This window comes from Schistocerca cancellata, chromosome 12 (genome assembly GCF_023864275.1).
Source record: "Schistocerca cancellata isolate TAMUIC-IGC-003103 chromosome 12, iqSchCanc2.1, whole genome shotgun sequence".
In the NCBI taxonomy this organism is placed as follows: domain Eukaryota; kingdom Metazoa; phylum Arthropoda; class Insecta; order Orthoptera; family Acrididae; genus Schistocerca; species Schistocerca cancellata.
In genome coordinates this window covers 149,030,665-149,051,136 of record NC_064637.1, presented here as the reverse complement: position 1 = coordinate 149,051,136, position 20,472 = coordinate 149,030,665, and the positions used below count along the sequence as shown (strand labels likewise).

The 20,472-nt window shown below is 47.1% G+C and overlaps 1 protein-coding gene across 1 annotated transcript; it reads left to right on the top strand.

The window, feature by feature from the left end:
* The first annotated feature begins 3,357 nt into the window (after window positions 1-3,357).
* LOC126109748 (epidermal growth factor-like protein) lies at window positions 3,358-16,974 on the top strand. Its single transcript, XM_049914800.1, has 3 exons — window positions 3,358-3,511; window positions 12,563-12,682; window positions 16,572-16,974. The coding sequence occupies exons 1-3, from the start codon at window positions 3,390-3,392 to the stop codon at window positions 16,738-16,740; spliced, it is 411 nt and encodes a 136-aa protein (XP_049770757.1). The 5' UTR covers window positions 3,358-3,389; the 3' UTR covers window positions 16,741-16,974.
* The last annotated feature ends 3,498 nt before the right edge of the window (window positions 16,975-20,472 follow it).

Below are 20,472 nucleotides of genomic sequence, written 5' to 3'. Positions count from 1 at the left end.
GGCATTATTGGCCCTTTTTTCATTCGAGAAACGGTCACCGGTGCACTTTACGTTGCAATTTTGGAACAATCTGTCGCCACACAGCAAGCGTTAGAGGATCGACCAGGTACTGAATGGTTTATGCAAGATGGAGCCCGACCAAATCGGACCGAACAAGTGTTTCGCTTTCTTGAGGAATACTTCGGGAATCGAGTCATTGCTTTGGAATATCCCAAATTTACTGGTGCAGGCATGGATTGGCCTCCATATTCGCCGGATTTGACTCCCTGTGACTTTTTTTTTTTGTGGGGCACAGTGAAAGACATGGTCTACCCGAAGCATCCCGCCACGCTGGACGAGCTTGAATCGGCGATCTCTGTGGCATGTGAATCCTATTTCGGTTGAGACACTACGAAATGTGATGGCGAATTTCATTCTTCGTTTGCGCCACCTCTGTAGTGCCAATGGCGAACATTTTGAAAACATTGTGATGTGATTGTTTGCAAAGATTGTTTTCATACGATTATTTCACTTACGTATGCTGATATGAGCTGTACAGCGTACAGCGTCATCTGTTAGCAGCTTTTGTAACTATTATTTCAAACTGCTGTATAAACTTCTTACAGCTTTCACAATAAACATACCGCTTACTGCATTCCTCTATCGATCTTTGTTTTCGAGATATTTAATTTTGAAATCAGGGAGCCCTTTTCTGGACACCCTGTAGCTACTGACTTAGCTGAAGGAGATGCTAACTAGCGTCTCTGCAAATGAGATCTCTGAAGCTATAACAAGTGAACCATTCCTACTAAGTCGACGGTAGAACTGGGCAGTGATCAAGCTTGTCTCTGAAGACCAGCCGAGTGGCGGCGCTCGGTCTGCTAGCATCGGCAGTGGCGACTCGCTGGTACGATGTGTACTGACGGACCGCGGCCGATTTGAAGCCTACAACCTAACAAGTGTGGTGCCTTGCTGTGACACCACACATTAACTCGTTCGTAAAGTAATTAGCAACAGCAATTGAGAGATTCGTACCTCATAAATTGGTAAAAGATGGAACTGATCACCCCTGGCACGAAAAACAGGTCTGAACGCTGTTGCAGAGGCAACGGAAAAAGCATGCAAAGTTCAGAAGAACGTGAAATCCCGAAGATTGCCTAAAATTTACAGACGCGCGAAATTTGGCACGGACTTCAATGCGAGATGCCTTTAATAGGTTCCACAGCAAAACATTGTCTCGAAATTTTGTAGAAAATCCGAAGAAATTCTGGTCGTATGTAAAGTACACAAGCGGCAAGACGCACCTTCGCTGCGCAGTGCCGATGGTACTGTTACCGACGACTGTGCCTCTAAAGCGGAGTTATTGAACGCAGTTTTCCGAAATTCCTTCACCAGGGAAGACGAATGGAACATTCTAGAATTTGAAACACGAACAGCTGCTAGCATGAGTTCCTTGGAAGTCGATACCTTAGGGGCTGCAAAGCAACTCAAATCTCTTGATACGGGCAAGTCTTCAGGTCCAGATTGTTTACCGATTAGGTTCCTTTCAGATTACGCTGATACAATAGCTCCCTACTTAGCAATCATACACAACCGCTCGCTCGCCAATAGATCTGTACCTACAGATTGGAAAATTGCGCAGGTCGCGCCTGTGTTTAAGAAGGGTAGTAGGAGTAATACATCGAACTACAGACCTATATCATTGACGTCGGTTTGCAGTAGGGTTTTGGACCATATACTGTATTCAAACATTATGAATCACCTCGAAGGGAACGATCTATTGATACGTAATCAGCATGGTTTCAGAAAACATCGTTCTTGTGCAGCTAGCTCTTTATTCGCACGAAGTACGGGCCGCTATCGACAGGGGATCTCAGGTTGATTCCGTATTTCTGGATTTCCGGAAAGCTTTTGACACCGTTCCTCACAAGCGACTTCTAATGAAGCTGCGGGCCTATGAGGTATCGTCTCAGTTGTGCGACTGGATTCGTGATATCCTGTCGGGAAGGTCGCAGTTCGTAGTAATAGACGGCAAATCATCGAGTAAAACTGAAGTGATATCAGGTGTTCCCCAGGGAAGCGTCCTGGGACCTCTGCTGTTCCTGATCTATATAAAAGACCTGGGTGACAATCTGAGCAGTTCTCTTAGGTTGTTCGCAGATGATGCTGTAATTTACCGTCTAGTAAGGTCATCCGAAGACCAGTATCAGTTGCAAAGCGATTTAGAAAAAATTGCTCTATGGTGTGGCAGGTGGCAGTTGACGCTAAATAACGAAATGTGTGAGGTGATCCAAATGAGTTCCAAAAGAAACCCGTTGGAATTCGATTACCCGATAAATAGTACAATTCTCGAGGCTGTCAATTCAACTAAGTACCTGGGTCTTCAAATTACGAACAACTTCAGTTGGAAAGACCACATAGATAATATTGTGGGGAAGGCAAGCCAAAGGTTGCGTTTCATTGGCAGGACACTTAGAAGATGCAACAAGTCCACTAAAGAGACAGCTTACACTACACTCGTTCGTCCTCTGTTAGAATATTGCTGCGCGTGTGGGATCCTTACCAGGTGGGATTGACGGGGGACATCGAAAGGGTGCAAAAAAGGGCAGCTCGTTTTGTATTAGGGGAGAGAGAGTGGCAGATATGATACGCGAGTTGGGATGGAAGTCATTAAAGCAAAGACGTTTTTCGTCGCGGCGAGATCTATTTACGAAATTTCAGTCACCAACTTTCTCTTCCGAATGCAAAAATATTTTGTTGAGCCCAGCCTACATAGGTAGGAATGATCATCAAAATAAAATAAGAGAAATCAGAGCTCGAACAGAAAGGTTTAGGTGTTCGTTTTTCCCGCGCGCTGTTCGGGAGTGGAATGGTAGAGAGATCGTATGATTGTGGTTCGATGAACCCTCTGCCAAGCACTTAAATGTGAATTGCAGAGTAGTCATGTAGATGTAGAAGTTCGAAGCTTTTTTTATATACCTGGGAGTTCGGTTCTTTAAAGTATCGAGAGTTTACTGGTTGGCGAAGAAGGAAAATAACAACAGGTAGACGACGGCCCAATTTCCGCAGGACAATCGCAGAAGGAAAATGAATGGATACGGAGCTATTGCCGCATAGTACCGGTAGCGGCAACTCTTCCGTGTGAGCGACTACCTGTTCCGATATTTCACTACGAACTTCGTTCGGTCCGCGACTGTGCGGAACTTCCTCGTTCTGGCCGCGAGCTGCGGTAGATAACTCAGACAGGAGGATGGGTTGTGTGGGCAGAAACGTTTATATCTGCGGTATCCGCTCAGTTCGAGGAACCGGCGTTAGTCAACGCTTTCGCACCGCATAAAAGAAGCCTCACATTGTCCTCTCGTTTCAGAGGTTCGACATCAGTCGGCTGAGCAGAACTGGAACTCGCCGTCATGTCGTCGCTGGTAGTCTACGTCGTCGTCGTCATGGCTGCCTGCGCCGCGGCTCAAAGAGCGGGCTGGGGTGTACCTGGACCTGCAGTCAGCGGTACGATCGACTGCTACGACGAAAACGGGTACGTCACGGCAGTGGTAGGGCTCTGTTTCACGTTTTCTTTTCTTCGGACTGAATTCCACAGCTTTTACAAACTGTAAGAAAATGAAGTAGAAGCCGACCTCGGGGAAGATCAGTTTGCATTCCGTAGAAATACTGGAACACGTGAGGCAATACTGACCTTACGACTTATCTTAGAAGAAAGATTAAGGAAAGGCAAACCTACGTTTATAGCATTTGTAGACTTAGAGAAAGCTTTTGACAATGTTGACTGGAATAATCTCTTTCAAATTCTAAAGGTGGCAGGGGTGAAATATAGGGAGCGAAAGGCTATTTACAATTTGTACAGAAACCAGATGGCAGTTATAAGAGTCGAGGGACATGAAAGGGAAGCAGTGGTTGGGAAGGGAGTAAGACAGGGTTGTAGCCTCTCCCCGATGCTATTCAATCTGTATATTGAGCAAGCAGTAAAGGAAACAAAAGAAACATTCGGAGTAGGTATTAAAATCCATGGAGAAGGAATAAAAACTTTGAGGTTCGCCGATGACACTGTAATTCTGTCAGAGACAGCAAAAGACTTGGAAGAGCAGTTGAACGGAATGGATGGTGTCTTGAAGGGAGGATATAAGATGAACATCAACAAAAGCAAAACGAGGATAATAGAATGTAGTCGAATTAAGTCGGGTGATGTTGAGGGTATTAGATTAGGAAATGAGACACTTAAAGTAGTAAAGTTTTGCTATTTGGGGAGCAAAATAACTGATGATGGTCGAAGTAGAGAGGATATAAAATGTAGACTGGCAATGGCAAGGAAAGCGTTTCTGAAGAAGAGAAATTTGTTAACATCGAGTATAGATTTAAGTGTCGGGAAGTCATTTCTGAAAGTAGTTGTATGGAGTGTAGCCATGTATGGAAGTGAAGCATGGACGGCAAATAGTTTGGACAAGAAGAGAATAGAAGCTTTCGAAATGTGGTGCTATCGAAGAATGCTGAAGATTAGATGGGTAGATCACATAACTAATGAGGAAGTATTGAAAAGGATTGGGGAGAAGAGACGTTTGTGGCACAGCTTGACAAGAAGAAGGGATCGGTTGGTAGGACATGTTCTGAGGCATCAAGGGATCACCAATTTAGCATTGGAGGGCAGCGTGGAGGGTAAAAATCGTAGGGGGATACCAAGAGATGAATACACTAAGCAGATTCAGAAGGATGTAGGTTGCAGTAGGTACTGGGAGATGAAGATACTTGCACAGGATAGGGTTGCATGGAGAGCTGCATCAAACCAGTCTCGGGACTGAAGACCACAACAACAACAACAAGAAAGTGAAACAGCTACAGCCGTTCTTCTGATGTCATTGATTGTGTGGCTACCAGTTTCGGCTCTTCAGTTGACCACCTTGTAACGCAGCAAGTTATTACGAGATGACACTAGTTGCAGTGAGGCATGCAGCCGCCTTGTACGGTGGCTGCAGGATGGCTATATTTTTATTTATTTTCATTATTTTATTTTATTTTTTCATGGCTTTGCTCATAGCACAGCTGACGCTGCATGCCACGAAAACTGCATAGCGTAACATTCAGTCGATACGAAGTTTATTTCCCACTACGAATCTAAATAATCCATATTAGTTATTATCCAACTTTGTTAAAATTTGGTACACAACCTTTTTTTAATAATGGAATGATGCTGTCAAAATTTCAGATTTTTATTTATTATAGTTCTGGAGATAAAGAGAATTGCCTAAAACTCCTAAAACCTACGCTTATTTATTAAAACCAAGTTAGGAACAATAATAGATTGACTTTCATTATCATTTGAAGCCATTCCAAAGTTATCAGTGCATAAAAATCAATTAATTATAAATCTTCTTTTTAAAACAATAGTCACTGTGCATTACGTAATACAAAAATCGATCAAAATTATTATTTGATTATATTTTGCCATGTGAGTGCTTGAGAATGATTGAGGGTGTGTATTCGTACACTACTGGCCATTAAAATTGCTACACCAAGAAGAAATGCAGATGATAAACGGGTACTCGTTGGACAAATATATTATACTAGAACTGACATGAACAATTTGGGTGCATAGATCCTGAGAAAACTGTACCCACAACAACCACCTCAGGCCGTAATAACGGCCTTGATACGCCTGGGCATTGAGCCAAACAGAGCTTGGATGGCGTGTACAGGTACAGCTGCCCCTGCAGCTTCAACACGATACCACAGTTCATCAAGAGTAGTGACTGGCGTATTGTGACGAGCCAGTTGCTCGGCCACCATTGACCAGACGTTTTCAACTGGTGAGAGATCTGGAGAATGTGCTGGCCAGGAAAGCAGTCGAACATTTTCCGTATCCAGAAAGGCCCGTACAGGACCTGCAACATGCGGTCGTGCATTATCCTGCCGAAATGTAGGGTTTCGCAGGGATCGGATGAAAGGGAGAGCCACGGGTCGTAACACACCTGAAATGTGTGTTCACTGTTCAAAGTGCCGTCGATGCGAACAAGAGGGGACCGAGACGTGTAACCAATGGCACCCCATACCATCACGCCGGGTGGCACGCCAGTATGGCGATGACGAATACACGCATCCAGTGTACGTTCACCGTGATGTCGCCAAACACGTATGCGCCATCATCATGCTGTAAACATAACCTGGATTCATCCCAAAATATGACGTTTTGCCATTCGTGCACCCAGGTTCGTCGTTGAGTACACCATCGCAAGCCCTCCTGTCTGTGATGCAGCGTCAAGGGTAACCGCAGCCACGGTCTCCGAGCTGATAGTCCATGCTACTGCAAACGTCGTCGAACTGTTCGTGCAGATGGTTGTTGTCTTGCAAACATCCCCATCTGCTGACTAAGGGATCGAGACGTGGCTGCACGGTCCGTTACAGCCATGCGGATAAGATGCCTGTCATCTCGCCTGTTAGTGATACGAGGCCGTTGGGATCCAGCACGGCGTCCCGTATTACCCTCCTGAACCGACCGATTCCATATTCTGCTAACAGTCATTGGATCTCGACCAACGCGAGCAGCAATGTCGCGATACGATCAACCGTAATCGCGATAGGCTACAATCCGACCTTTATCAAAGTCGGAAACGTGATGGTAAGCATCTCTCCTGCTTACACGAGGCATCACAGCAACGTTTCACCAGGCAACCCCGGTCAACTGCCGTTTGTGTATGAGAAATCGGTTGGAAACTTTCCTCATGTCAGCACGTTGTAGGTGTCGCCACCGGCGCCAACCTTGTGTGAATGCTCCGAGAAGCTAATCATTTGCATATCACAGGATCTTCTTCCTGTCTGTTAAATTTAGCGCCTGTAGCACGTCATCTTCGTGGTGTAGCAATTTTAATCGACTGTAGTGTAAAACCTTGTACAAGCAAACCGTGGGAAAGTTATGTTGCAAGCACAATTCAGGTGACGTATGTCTGTGTGTGCTTGCTTTAGTATAAAAGCAGACAGGAAAGAAGTTAGAGGCGGAATAAGTTTATTTATCAATTTGAAGAATATTTCGCACTTCGTTTATTTTGATTAAACCAAATACAAGAAATTGAAGTTTTGCTGACTTTAATTACTATCAAATTAGTGATTGGATAAGATATGATTTGCCTCGAGAATTATCTGGAAGGAACGTTCTGATAGGTCGTTTAGTTCAGCAGCCAATCAGAATTAAGCTGTCCCCGCGCGAAAAGAGGAGTGGGCAGAGAGGAGAGTACCTCGGGAGAGGTCTACGGGTAACACGATGTTAGACCACTCCTTAAAAATACTCTGTAAGACGAGGAAATAGTGAGCTAATTTCGGTTCGCACATATCGTGACTGAAGCGACTGGAGTTACGAACATTTTAATGAAAGTTTGGTGTTTCTAAATTAAATAGTTTGAGAGATATGAGCGTGTGAACTTTCTGGTCGTAGTAACAACTCCGCGTGGCGTGTTTTTTTTTTTTTTTTTTTTTTTTTTTTTTTTTTTTTTTTTTTTTTTTTTTTTTTTTTTTGGCGAGTACTTCTTACGAAGAAGACCACTGAAACGACCGAATGTTTAACTCGCGTATAGTTGTGGGTCTGTGACTGGTAGATCGTGAAAATTAGTCGGGCGAGACCTAACTGAAATCCGCGGATAATTTAATCAACAGAGACAATGGGTTTCCTCTTGGCAAGACGTGGAATCCCGTATTATCTCGCACCAATATTGAACGTTCTTCGGTGCGGCCTTGAATGCGATATATCGTTGCCAGCAGTGTTTCACTAAGGGCGGCGCCACCTCCCTGTCTTGGAGGGCAGCAACCGTGATGATGGGCGGCGCATGCGCCGTGTACTGAACGGTGGCCCATATAGGACGTCGTTTTTCAGCTTGGCGTTCTACCTCACCATTTATGGCCGTCCTATCCACCTCACTCCTACCCTCAAATACCTTGGCCTCACACTCGACCGCCACCTCACCGGGACTCCCCATCTCCAAACCATCCAAAACAAAGCTCACAACCGCCTCCGCCTCCTGAAACTCCTGTCCGGGCGGACGTGGGGTCTGCATCCATCCACCGTCCTCCACACCTACAAATCCATGATCCGCCCCATCCTTTGTTATGCCAGCATCGCTTGGATTTCCGCCCCTCCCCGGTTCTATACAGCCCTCCAAATCCTCGAACGCCATGCACTCCGCCTCGCCTTCCGCATCCGCCTTCCGTCCCCCACGTGCATCCTCTATGACCTCATCCCCTTCCCCCACCTTCTCCTTTTCCTTGAACACATCCGCACCCTATATATTGTCCGCCGCCTTGATCCCCCTCACGCCCTGGTGTCTCCCTTCCTCTCCACTCCCAACCAGTTGCCGCGCCTTTACCGTTGTGTCCCTCCCTCTCTCCATCTCCACACCCTCCATCTCCTTTCCCAACACAACTTCCACCGTCTACCCCCCCTGGATGATGAGCTTCGCCCTGACATCTCCCCTTCCTACCAACTGTAACCCCCTCTTCCTGCCTCCTCCTCAGGGCTCCCTCTCCCCCCCCTCCCTCCTTCTGAGCGGATTTCCCCTCCTACTCCCCCTCCATCTCTTGTGCCTTCTTTCAGTGTCTCTGCGCTCCCTCCTGCCCTGTCTTCCCTTTTCCTCTCCCGCCCCACGTGTCTCCTGCCTCTTCGTGAACCCACGGTTGCCCCTCCTCTCTTCATCCCGCCGCTTCCCCATCTGCCCCATGCTCTTCCCTCCTTTTCCATCCTCTCTGACCTTTCCCTCGGCAGGTCCCACCTGGTAGTTTTATTCTTCGTCGTGTGTGCTCCAAGTTGGTTTTAAGTGTGTTGTTTCGGAGTGTTTTTAATACTGTGGCCAACTTTAACCTGTGCATGCGCATCCAGTGTCTTCTCTGTGTTTAAAGAATCACCAACTGTGTTTTTTAACTTTCTGGTGACTTTTTTAACTGTCCCCAATGAACGTCTACGTGTCAGTGTATTTTTACCTCCATTTTCTCCCCTTTGTTTTATGTTCCCCTTTTTATCTCCTTATGTATGTATTATTTTATTCGTGTTTTAGTTGTCGTGTCACTCGGCTGAAGAGCGGCGGATTGTGCTGCTGACAGCCCTCCCCTGCCCATATGGGGCAGGGGAATGAAATTACAATAAAGAAAAAAAATCAGCCTGGCGTCAGTTCTCAGCGGGACTCATCAGCAGAAGCAGCATTTTCCTCAAGATGGCGAACAGTTGGATCGCCGAAACAGCGAGTCAAGTTGATTTTAGGATACCGGAAATGTAGAAGAGCAAAGGCGTAAGTGCCGTCGGAACGAAACAAAATTTCGATGTAGACCTCCACGCGCGGTATGTCACAGGTTGACGTTAGAGTTGACGTTGAGTTGACGTTAGCGAAGTATATAAGGTTCTTTAGGAGTTGTACCTCGCTTAATTTATTTGGACCATAGCAAAAAAAATGGCGGTTATTTGAAAAAAAATTAGGATTTTTTCATCGATTTTTCGTTTTCGTCGACCAAGCAAAAATATTTATAGTTGGTGGATCGGAATAAAAGTGTTACAACTCCTAGACAATTTAGTTAGCTTCGTAGGAAACAAAGAATCATGCCAATCGCTTCAGTAGATTTGAAGTTACCATACCGCGCGATAAAAAAAAAATCATGTCGAGAAAAAAACGTTTGAAGTTCAGTTTTGACTACATATAAATGCAATATTATGCAACTTACGTTCAGTCTGCTATTCCGGGTCCTTGAAACTAGTCCTTCCTCTTCCTCAAAGAGGGCGTTCTGCTCGATCTGGGCCATCCTGCGCTGCTCCAGAGCCGCTCGAACGGCCGGTGACAAGCGGTTTTCGGCCGCTTGAATCCGGTGGTCGTCCGAATGATTGGCGAACTGCGTCGAATAGAGTCCCAGGGTGACGTCCATCGTTGTCATGGTCTTCAGAATTGCTGACTACCCTTCGTTGACGCTGCTCGCTGCCAGGAAAGTCGCAATCTCCACAGTCCTCGCACCAAAATTCAAATGCTTGGGGGCTAACTTCCAAACACACGCGTCCAAACTTTCATTTGAATTTTGTGTCTTTCCTCCCAAGCACCGGTACAATAAATCGTCTTCCGAAAGGGCTTCGTAGATCGGATGAATCACTTTTTGAACTTCTTTGGATAGCGGCTGGTCGTGTTGATATTCGTCCAGATGCCCGGTAGCCTCTGCAATGCGCCACTTGCCCCAGCTAGTTTCCCCAGCCGTCGGTGTTGTGGGTGGTCATCCGTCGAACACTTGTGGAAATACGTTGCCCAAATTGCCTTCTTCATCTGTTCCACCGAATGCCGTCTGATTGCCAAGCCATAGTATGTCGTAACCTCCTTGGTCACTTCATCAGCTTTAGTCATGGGCAAGCACACAGAATAATTTTTCGCGGTTACAAAGTCGAAATTCGCGAAAAATACTGGTGCGTGAAAAAGTCCGATTTCAGGAAGGTGCATTTTTTTGTTCAACCGCGAATAACAAATACACTCCTGGAAATGGAAAAAAGAACACATTGACACCGGTGTGTCAGACCCACCATACTTCCTCCGGACACTGCGAGAGGGCTGTACAAGCAATGATCACACGCACGGCACAGCGGACACACCAGAAACGGCGGTGTTGGCCGTCGAATGGCGCTAGCTGCGCAGCATTGGTGCACCGCCGCCGTCAGTGTCAGCCAGTTTGCCGTGGCATACGGAGCTCCATCGCAGTCTTTAACACTGGTAGCATGCCGCGACAGCGTGGACGTGAACCGTATGTGCACTTGACGGACTTTGAGCGAGGGCGTATAGTGGGCATGCGGGAGGCCGGGTGGACGTACCGCCGAATTGCTCAACACGTGGGGCGTGAGGTCTCCACAGTACATCGATGTTGTCGCCAGTGGTCGGCGGAAGGTGCACGTGCCCGTCGACCTGGGACCGGACCGCAGCGACGCACGGATGCACGCCAAGACCGTAGGATCCTACGCAGTGCCGTAGGGGACCGCACCGCCACTTCCCAGCAAATTAGGGACACTGTTGCTCCTGGGGTATCGGCGAGGACCATTCGCAACCGTCTCCATGAAGCTGGGCTACGGTCCCGCACACCGTTAGGCCGTCTTCCGCTCACGCCCCAACATCGTGCAGCCCGCCTCTAGTGGTGTCGCGACAGGCGTGAATGGAGGGACGAATGGAGACGTGTCGTCTTCAGCGATGAGAGTCGCTTCTGCCTTGGTGCCAATGATGGTCGTATGCGTGTTTGGCGCCGTGCAGGTGAGCGCCACAATCAGGACTGCATACGACCGAGGCACACAGGGCCAACACCCGGCATCATGGTGTGGGGAGCGATCTCCTACACTGGCCGTCCACCACTGGTGATCGTCGAGGGGACACTGAATAGTGCACGGTACATCCAAACCGTCATCGAACCCATCGTTCTACCATTCCTAGACCGGCAAGGGAACTTGCTGTTCCAACAGGACAATGCACGTCCGCATGTATCCCGTGCCACCCAACGTGCTCTAGAAGGTGTAAGTCAACTACCCTGGCCAGCAAGATCTCCGGATCTGTCCCCCATTGAGCATGTTTGGGACTGGATGAAGCGTCGTCTCACGCGGTCTGCACGTCCAGCACGAACGCTGGTCCAACTGAGGCGCCAGGTGGAAATGGCATGGCAAGCCGTTCCACAGGACTACATCCAGCATCTCTACGATCGTCTCCATGGGAGAATAGCAGCCTGCATTGCTGCGAAAGGTGGATATACACTGTACTTGTGCCGACATTGTGCATGCTCTGTTGCCTGTGTCTATGTGCCTGTGGTTCTGTCAGTGTGATCATGTGATGTATCTGACCCCAGGAATGTGTCAGTAAAGTTTCCCCTTCCTGGGACAATGAATTCACGGTGTTCTTATTTCAATTTCCAGCAGTGTATTTCCGTTCCGTATTCGGAAAAACCGTTTCAGGTGTGGGTTCTAAACACTTTTATGGACCCAAAAAGGTAATTTTTAAAAAATCGATGTTTTGAACCAAAAGATACTAAACCACCCCTTAAACTAATAGTTCGGTAATATTCAACCCTGTCGTTACCGGCCTTCCGTATATTCTCTGGGGGTGCACTCAGCCTCGTGATGCCAATTGAGGAGCTACTCGACCGGGTAGTAGCGGCTCCAGGCAAAGAAAACCATCGCAACGACCGGGAGAGCTGTGTGCTGACCACACGCCCCTCCTATCCGTGTCTTCATCTGAGGATGATACGGCGGTCGGATGGTCCCGATGGGCCACTTGTGGCCTGAAGACGGAGTGCTGCTGTATATTCTCTGAATTAATAAACTGACATGAGATTTTCATTGCCCCCTTTTTAAATGTGATCTAGTGCCCCCCCCCCCTCACCCCACTTTCAGCTCACATAATTAATGGACGTCCGCCCAAGCTCTTTGGAAATTTGACTCGATTTTGTAAACATTGCAATAACATCACAGGGCGTGAAGTTTCATGTTGTTTATTTCTCCACATCTGGGTGTCTCACCTTTTCTTTCTCAGACAGTGTACACAAAGAGCAGCAAGTTGCAAACATGTCCTCAGACGCAACATGTACCTCCATGCTGCAGGAAGCTGCGGAATCCACGGCCGACGAGTAACCTGCTCAACTGCAAGCCATGGTGCCCTCGAGGCTGTCCAAAAGGCGGATGCTATCGTCACAACAGGTGTAACTGCGGCGATGGTTACAAGTGAGTACAGACTGATCATTACCATTGATAAGTCAGTGGTTGTCAAAATTATGAAGCTTCAGAGCTGTTCCATCATTTTTAAATCCTGTGAGCCATCAAAAGATAGTAGAAAAGAAATAAGAACTTTTTAAAGAATCTTACTTTTGTTTAGTGTCTATAAATTTGTACTACTAGTAGATATTAGATATGTTTTAATTAAACTGTATACATGGTATCCCAGAAATGTTGCTGTGAACTTCGAGGGCTTGCAGTGGGTGTCTTAAGGAACAAATCTAGAATAGGAACCTGCGTCTGGAAACGTCATCCTCCGCTGCTGCAGAGCATTGACGTTATAGGCGCTGGCGCCTACCACTAGGCAAGCCCTTCGACAGCAAATGTGTCTCCAGCTTGATGGACCGTAGGCTGAACATCTCGCAATGTTGTTCGTTATTCGGTGATAGCGATTGATTGCCATGATTTTCAATGGAAAAGATGGAGCTAGCTGCTGTGTAGAAAAGCTATTTCTCCAACGAATGCAATGTGCTGTTACCCTGGTGGACGACGATTTCAGGCAAGGATTTCCATCCGCACTTTTTGTTGTTTTCTGGAGTCCGCTAAGGATTCCATGTTCTTCGGTATACTGTGGATGGAAGCCCTTGTCCGAAACTGTCATCCACCAAGGCACCAGAGTATCACATTCATCGGAGACAAGGCATATCTATGCACTAGCTAGCTCCGTCTTCTCCACTGACGATTGTAGCAACCAGTCACGATCAGCTGATAGCAACCAACATTGCGAGATGTTCCGCCTACGGTCCTTCAATGTAATAAGTCACATTGGCTGCTGAAGGGGTGGCCGTCGATCCTCTGTAGCATCAGTAGATGACGTCTCTGGACACTCTTCTTACCCTCAATTTGTTCCCCAAGACATGCTCTACACCCCTCTACGTTTGTCGCATCATTTCTGGGACATCCTGTATAAGAAAAAGAAACTGAAATGGAAATGTGCATAAGAGAGAAACTGAAATTTATTTGGTAATAAGATACAAATGTAGGAATAGATTTTTATATCAGACACATTAACTTTAATGAGACGGATGACACTATTTTTGTCATCAAGTTGGAAGAGCAGGTAATGGCTGCCATTCAAATGCAGTTGTTCATTTGTTGATCAGCCTGTTTCTCTAGATGAAGTTTGGATATTACAGGATACTATTTACTTATCTAGATGTATCTCCAAGTTCCACTCATTCTTAGCTCTCAAACACTCTTTACCATATACTTTAACTATTTGGCGATACGTTTTTGAATTTTTTTTTTATTTCTTTTAATGGACTTTAAATTAACCTACTACCAAAAAAATTTGTTAAGAAAAGTTACACTTGCAGGTTAATATGGAACAGTTGGGAAATATGGAATAGGGTTGTAAAAATGTGGAGAATCAAGTAAAATTGCGAATAAACTAATTTTTATGTACATAAAATATATTACGTCTCAAAAGAATTACTTCTCCATACTAGAAAGAAACATTTTTTTTCGAAAACAAACATGTTAATGTTATTAACCTTAAAAGAAAGTTTTGAAAAGTTGTGATTCGTTTTGCAGCATCCGTCTGTATAAGTCGAGAATCTAATCTTCGTTCTCAGCACTTGCACAGTCAAAGCGACTTTTACGAAATATCGCATATTGCGTATAGCCGACATGCCATCTTTGAATTCACAATATAACGACAGAATGGACTGTAGTCATAGGCAAAAACGATGCAATACATAAAGATCTACGTTTCTTTTATTTAATAAATTACTTAGTGTCAATAATTATTGCACATTTTTGAAAACTTACCTCCAAAAATTTTATAAAACTACCAAACCAGTTTTTCTGTGCAGTAACTCACACGATATCTGAAGACGAACTGGATTCGTTACAGCCCATCACCAAAACAGTCAATCAAATTCAATCAAAACATTAAACAAAACCAAATAAGCTGATTTTTTTCCACCATCTGACAGAATCAACTGTTATCATTTGGTTGTTTCCGTAGACTGACTTCACATAAAGGAATGAATGAATGAATAATTTAACTGTTACGTGAAAATACACCCAATCTTTTGTTTTCATTCTGTTGTTGCCATAGGCTGGTATCACTCAAAAGAATGAATGGATAATTCAACTGATCCATTGAACTACAACAGAATGAATCGATGATTTTCCAGTAACCAAGTGAATCGATTGTTTTCATTTGATCATTCCTCTCACTAGTACAGGGCTATACTTCAATCAAACAGTTTCAGGAAAGGATCATCCAACCTTTAAATTTATACACTCCTGGAAATTGAAATAAGAACACTGTGAATTCATTGTCCCAGGAAGGGGAAACTTTATTGACACATTCCTGGGGTCAGATACATCACATGGTCACACTGACAGAACCACAGGCACATAGGCACAGGCAACAGAGCATACACAATGTCGGCACTAGTACAGTGTATATCCACCTTTCGCAGCAATGCAGGCTGCTATTCTCCCATGGAGACGATCGTAGAGATGCTGGATGTAGTCCTGTGGAACGGCTTGCCATGCCATTTCCACCTGGCGCCTCAGTTGGACCAGCGTTCGTGCTGGACGTGCAGACCGCGTGAGACGACGCTTCATCCAGTCCCAAACATGCTCAATGGGGGACAGATCCGGAGATCTTGCTGGCCAGGGTAGTTGACTTACACCTTCTAGAGCACGAAGGGTGGCACGGGATACATGCGGACGTGCATTGTCCTGTTGGAACAGCAAGTTCCCTTGCCGGTCTAGGAATGGTAGAACGATGGGTTCGATGACGGTTTGGATGTACCGTGCACTATTCAGTGTCCCCTCGACGATCACCAGTGGTGTACGGCCAGTGTAGGAGATCGCTCCCCACACCATGATGCCGGGTGTTGGCCCTGTGTGCCTCGGTCGTATGCAGTCCTGATTGTGGCGCTCACCTGCACGGCGCCAAACACGCATACGACCATCATTGGCACCTAGGCAGAAGCGACTCTCATCGCTGAAGACGACACGTCTCCATTCGTCCCTCCATTCACGCCTGTCGCGACACCACTGGAGGCGGGCTGCACGATATTGGGGCGTGAGCGGAAGACGGCCTAACGGTGTGCGGGACCGTAGCCCAGCTTCATGGAGACGGTTGCGAATGGTCCTCGCCGATACCCCAGGAGCAACAGTGTCCCTAATTTGCTGGGAAGTGGCGGTGCGGTCCCCTACGGCACTGCGTAGGATCCTACGGTCTTGGCGTGCATCCGTGCGTCGCTGCGGTCCGGTCCCAGGTCGACGGGCACGTGCACCTTCCGCCGACCACTGGCGACAACATCGATGTACTGTGGAGACCTCACGCCCCACGTGTTGAGCAATTCGGCGGTACGTCCACCCGGCCTCCCGCATGCCCACTATACGCCCTCGCTCAAAGTCCGTCAACTGCACATACGGTTCACGTCCACGCTGTCGCGGCATGCTACCAGTGTTAAAGACTGCGATGGAGCTCCGTATGCCACGGCAAACTGGCTGACACTGACGGCGGCGGTGCACAAATGCTGCGCAGCTAGCGCCATTCGACGGCCAACACCGCGGTTCCTGGTGTGTCCGCTGTGCCGCGCGTGTGATCATTGCTTGTACAGCCCTCTCGCAGTGTCCGGAGCAAGTATGGTGGGTCTGACACACCGGTGTCAATGTGTTCTTTTTTCCATTTCCAGTAGTGTATTTGACGTTCACAACTTTCTCTATACCAGGAACTCCTCTTTGCATTTTTAAGTCCTTTCTGCTCTGGCCACTGTCAGTTATTTGGTTACCCAGACAAACAAAACTTGTCTGCTACTTTTAGTGCTTGATATGTACCCATATTTTAGTCTCATTCCTTTCTGTGCAGGGACGCGAGAACGCGAGCTGAGATGAAGGCAAAGGCTCCCGTCAGATGTGAGCCCAGGTGCAAATATGGGTGTGTCAACGGGGATTGTGTGGCCCCAGAAACGTGCGTGTGCTGGGAGAACTACATGAAGGACCCGATCCGTATCAACACCTGCGTGTGGGGTGACTAACAGCGTACACAGCCGGCTTCCTACTTCACAGCACCCGATTCCAGAAGCAGCGATTACCTCTTGTCAGTACAAGTGCCAAGCATCAGGATACGAGTGTCATTTCACAGATAGTACAAACCTTCTTTTCCCAAGGTAAACATCAAATGTATCACTTTTTGGTGGAGCAAAGCCTCTGAAGCTCACTGTATCTGGATAATTAAAGCTAAATAACTGTATGTATTCCTTCAAAATAAATAAATGACACTAATTATTAAATTATTTGTCTTTCTATTTGCTTATTTCTCTCACCTTTTTATGCTCGATTTTGTCCCATATGACGATATCTGCTCTTTGGGGCCGGGAACGATGTAGATTCAGTATCAATGCATTGGTACTCTGCGGGTAGACTTTGGGGTATACAGGGTGTTACAAAAAGGTACGGCCAAACTTTCAGGAAACATTCCTCACACATAAAGAAAGAAAATACACTCCTGGAAATGGAAAAAAGAACACATTGACACCGGTGTGTCAGACCCACCATACTTGCTCCGGACACTGCGACAGGGCTGTACAAGCAATGATCACACGCACGGCACAGCGGACACACCAGGAACCGCGGTGTTGGCCGTCGAATGGCGCTAGCTGCGCAGCATTTGTGCACCGCCGCCGTCAGTGTCAGCCAGTTTGCCGTGGCATACGGAGCTCCATCGCAGTCTTTAACACTGGTAGCAAGCCGCGACAGCGTGGACGTGAACCGTATGTGCAGTTGACGGACTTTGAGCGAGGGCGTATAGTGGGCATGCGGGAGGCCGGGTGGACGTACTGCCGAATTGCTCAACACGTGGGTCGTGAGGTCTCCACAGTACATCGATGTTGTCGCCAGTAGTGGTCGGCGGAAGGTGCACGTGCCCGTCGACCTGGGACCGGACCGCAGCGACGCACGGATGCACGCCAAGACCGTAGGATCCTACGCAGTGCCGTAGGGGACCGCACCGCCACTTCCCAGCAAATTATGGACACTGTTGCTCCTGGGGTATCGGCTAGGACCATTCGCAACTGTCTCCATGAAGCTGGGCTACGGTCCCGCACACCGTTAGGCCGTCTTCCGCTCACGCCCCAAGATCGTGCAGCCCGCCTCCAGTGGTGTCGCGACAGGCGTGAATGGAGGGACGAATGGAGACGTGTCGTCTTCAGCGATGAGAGTCGCTTCTGCCTTGGTGCCAATGATGGTCGTATGCGTGTTTGGCGCCGTGCAGGTGAGCGCCACAATCAGGACTGCATACGACCGAGGCACACAGGGCCAACACCCGGCATCATGGTGTGGGGAGCGATCTCCTACACTGGCCGTACACCACTGGTGATCGTCGAGGGGACACTGAATAGTGCACGGTATATCCAAACCGTCATCGAACCCATCGTTCTACCATTTCTAGACCGGCAAGGGAACTTGCTGTTCCAACAGGACAATGCACGTCCGCATGTATCCCGTGCCACCCAACGTGCTCTAGAAGGTGTAAGTCAACTACCCTGGCCAGCAAGATCTCCGGATCTGTCCCCCATTGAGCATGTTTGGGACTGGATGAAGCGTCGTCTCACGCGGTCTGCACGTCCAGCACGAACGCTGGTCCAACTGAGGCGCCAGGTGGAAATGGCATGGCAAGCCGTTCCACAGGACTACATCCAGCATCTCTACGATCGTCTCCATGGGAGAATAGCAGCCTGCATTGCTGCGAAAGGTGGATATACACTGTACTAGTGCCGACATTGTGCATGCTCTGTTGCCTGTGTCTATGTGCCTGTGGTTCTGTCAGTGTGATCATGTGATGTATCTGACCCCAGGAATGTGTCAATAAAGTTTCCCCTTCCTGGGACAATGAATTCACGGTGTTCTTATTTCAATTTCCAGGAGTGTATGTTATGTGGACATGTGTCCGGAAACGTTTACTTTCCGTGTTAGAGCTCATTTTATTACTTCTCTTCACATTAATCATGGAACGGAAACACACAGCAACAGAACGTACCAGCGTGACTTCAAACACTTTGTTACAGGAAATGTTCAAAATGTCCTCTGTTAGCGAGGACACATGCATCCACCCTCCGTCGCATGGAATCCCTGAATCCCTGATGCGCTGATGCAGCCCTGGAGAATGGCGTATTGTATCACAGCCGTCCACAATACGAGCACGAAGATTCTCTACATTTGGTACCGGGGTTGCGTAGACAAGAGCTTTCAAATGCCCCCATAAATGAAAGTCAAGAGGGTTGAGGTCAGGAGAGCATGGAGGCCATGGAATTGGTCAGCCTCTACCAATCCATCGGTCACCGAATCTGTTGTTGAGAAGCGTACGAACACATCGACTGAAATGTGCAGGAGCTCCATCGTGCATGAACCACATGCTGTGTCGTACTTGTAAAGGCACATGTTCTAGCAGCACAGGTAGAGTATCCCGTATGAAATCATGATAACGTGCTCCATTGAGCGTAGGTGGAAGAAAATGGGGCTCAGTCAAGACATCACCAACAATGCCTGCCCAAGCGTTCATAGAAAATCTGTCGCATGTGAACACAAGCACCGAAGTCAACATTACCTTCCTTCAATTGGGCCAACTGGCGGTGAATCGAGGGAGTACAGTACATACTGACGAAACTAAAATGAGCTCTAACATGGAAATCAAGCGTTTCCGGACACATGTCCACATAACATCTTTTCTTTATTTGTGTGTGAGGAATGTTTCCCGAAAGTTTGGCCGTACCTTTTTGTAACACCCTGTATGAAAAAACTTTCTTCACTAATAACGCACAGAAGGTACAAAACTGATTTTTAAGTTGCCTTTTGGTTTATATACTATCCTTTGACCATAGTAATGTTCCAAGTATGTACTTCTTTAGACATCGTATTGGTAAGTATGCCAAACTGCTTTTTTATTAATTACGCTGCTTGTAATGGCAGATTTCGGATAACAACAGAGGTGATTACAAAAAGAGCCTTCCTGGTCTCAATAACAAAATGGGACTCCCTAGTCTTATCTGCATCTTCGAAAACAGGGAGGGAAAAGAACGAAAAGGTGATGTTACCCACTGACGTAACCCACTGACTTGTATCCATGATTTTTAACGAGTCACACCAACTTCTGTGCAGTGATAGCAGTTTTATATTCTGCAAATGTTTATCACTGTAGATTACACAGGCATTATGTACATTAGCATATGCATAGATGCTATGACATGAATTTTTCTTTTATACCATGAAGATCGTGTAATAGCAACACTGGTAGTTATGTCTATAGTACCATGTAAAGACAAATCGTTGTTTAAGGTTGTTACCAAAAGTCTCTAAAACTTCTTGGCCAGTTTACTTCAGATTTTTTCATGATACTCCAGTAAACGATCAGACCGACATAGGCTGCAATAGATATATACACTCCTGGAAATGGAAAAAAGAACACATTGACACCGGTGTGTCAGACCCACCATACTTGCCCCGGACACTGCGAGAGGGCTGTACAAGCAATGATCACACGCACGGCACAGCGGACACACCAGGAACCGCGGTGTTGGCCGTCGAATGGCGCTAGCTGCGCAGCATTTGTGCACCGCCGCCGTCAGTGTCAGCCAGTTTGCCGTGGCATACGGAGCTCCATCGCAGTCTTTAACACTGGTAGCATGCCGCGACAGCGTGGACGTGAACCGTATGTGCAGTTGACGGACTTTGAGCGAGGGCGTATAGTGGGCATGCGGGAGGCCGGGTGGACG